Source organism: Aplysia californica, unplaced genomic scaffold (genome assembly GCF_000002075.1).
Source record: "Aplysia californica isolate F4 #8 unplaced genomic scaffold, AplCal3.0 scaffold00176, whole genome shotgun sequence".
NCBI classification, from domain to species: domain Eukaryota; kingdom Metazoa; phylum Mollusca; class Gastropoda; order Aplysiida; family Aplysiidae; genus Aplysia; species Aplysia californica.
Genome location: NW_004797446.1, coordinates 353493 through 354386, shown reverse-complemented (window position 1 = coordinate 354386; position 894 = coordinate 353493). Strand labels below are relative to the sequence as shown.

Genomic DNA, 894 nt, shown 5'->3' with positions numbered 1-894 from the left:
TCTCTCTCTTACAACTAAAATACACCCCCCCCAAAAAAAAAAAAATTAGGTTAATGTCTGACGATGAGAGTTGGACTCGAACTTGTACTCTTGGTGAAGACAGAGAAGTATGGAATTTTAATTGTCCACTATGATTTTAGACAGTGATTATTCTGACTCGTGTTTCTAAAACCTCATTCGACGATAACTTTGTTACCCTTACGGAGTCCCTGGAATAGGGAAAAACGAGGGTAAGTTAATTTTATGGTGAAAAGCTCTTTCATATAGGTGAGGGTTCTCGCTTGATGGCATCCCGAGTGTGGCCTTCTGTTCGTTCTCTACTTCTTTTAATGTTTGTGATTCTTTTCCTGGCGAGCGAGATGCAGCCACCATTGTAAACGCGGCTAAACAGCTTCTCAGCGACAAGCTTTCGTCTTGATTGTCGACAGAGTAATTGACGAAATTGAGAAGATTTAATTATTAATTGAAGTTGGGAGTAGACCATTGGCTTGTTGATTGACCACTCAATCTCTTAATAAATGATTCATTCCCGTATCGACTTATTGTTCTATTGTTTTCTCCGTTCCTTTGTTTATTTACTATCGCTTATATTCTTTGCGGTTGATTCAGTTAAGGGTAAGTCGATTGGTCGGTTAACCGATTTTCTTTTCTTCCTTTGGTTGATTGCAGAAAATCCTCCGCCCTCCAAGTCTCAAGGTGGCAGCAACAACAACGATGACGACTACCCCACTGACACTGACGTGGTGGAAGGTGGAGAGTGAGTACTCTTTTTGTCATTTTTTAAAATGTGGTTTTTCCCCCATTTGCACGCTCCCTCCCTCTCCACGCCCATTTATGCCTCTGTCTCTCTCTCTCTCTCTCTCTCTCTCTCTCTCTCTCTCTCTCTCTCTCTCT

General features: G+C 41.6%; 1 protein-coding gene across 1 annotated transcript in view; it reads left to right on the top strand.

The window, feature by feature from the left end:
• The window catches only part of LOC100533220 (ror), a gene marked incomplete at its 5' end in the record, with an annotated part of 52059 nt that overhangs the window by 10896 nt on the left and 40269 nt on the right, over window positions 1-894 (top strand). The window contains 1 exon segment of the mRNA NM_001204537.1: window positions 669-758. Coding sequence (NP_001191466.1) covers window positions 669-758 — 90 coding nt within the window.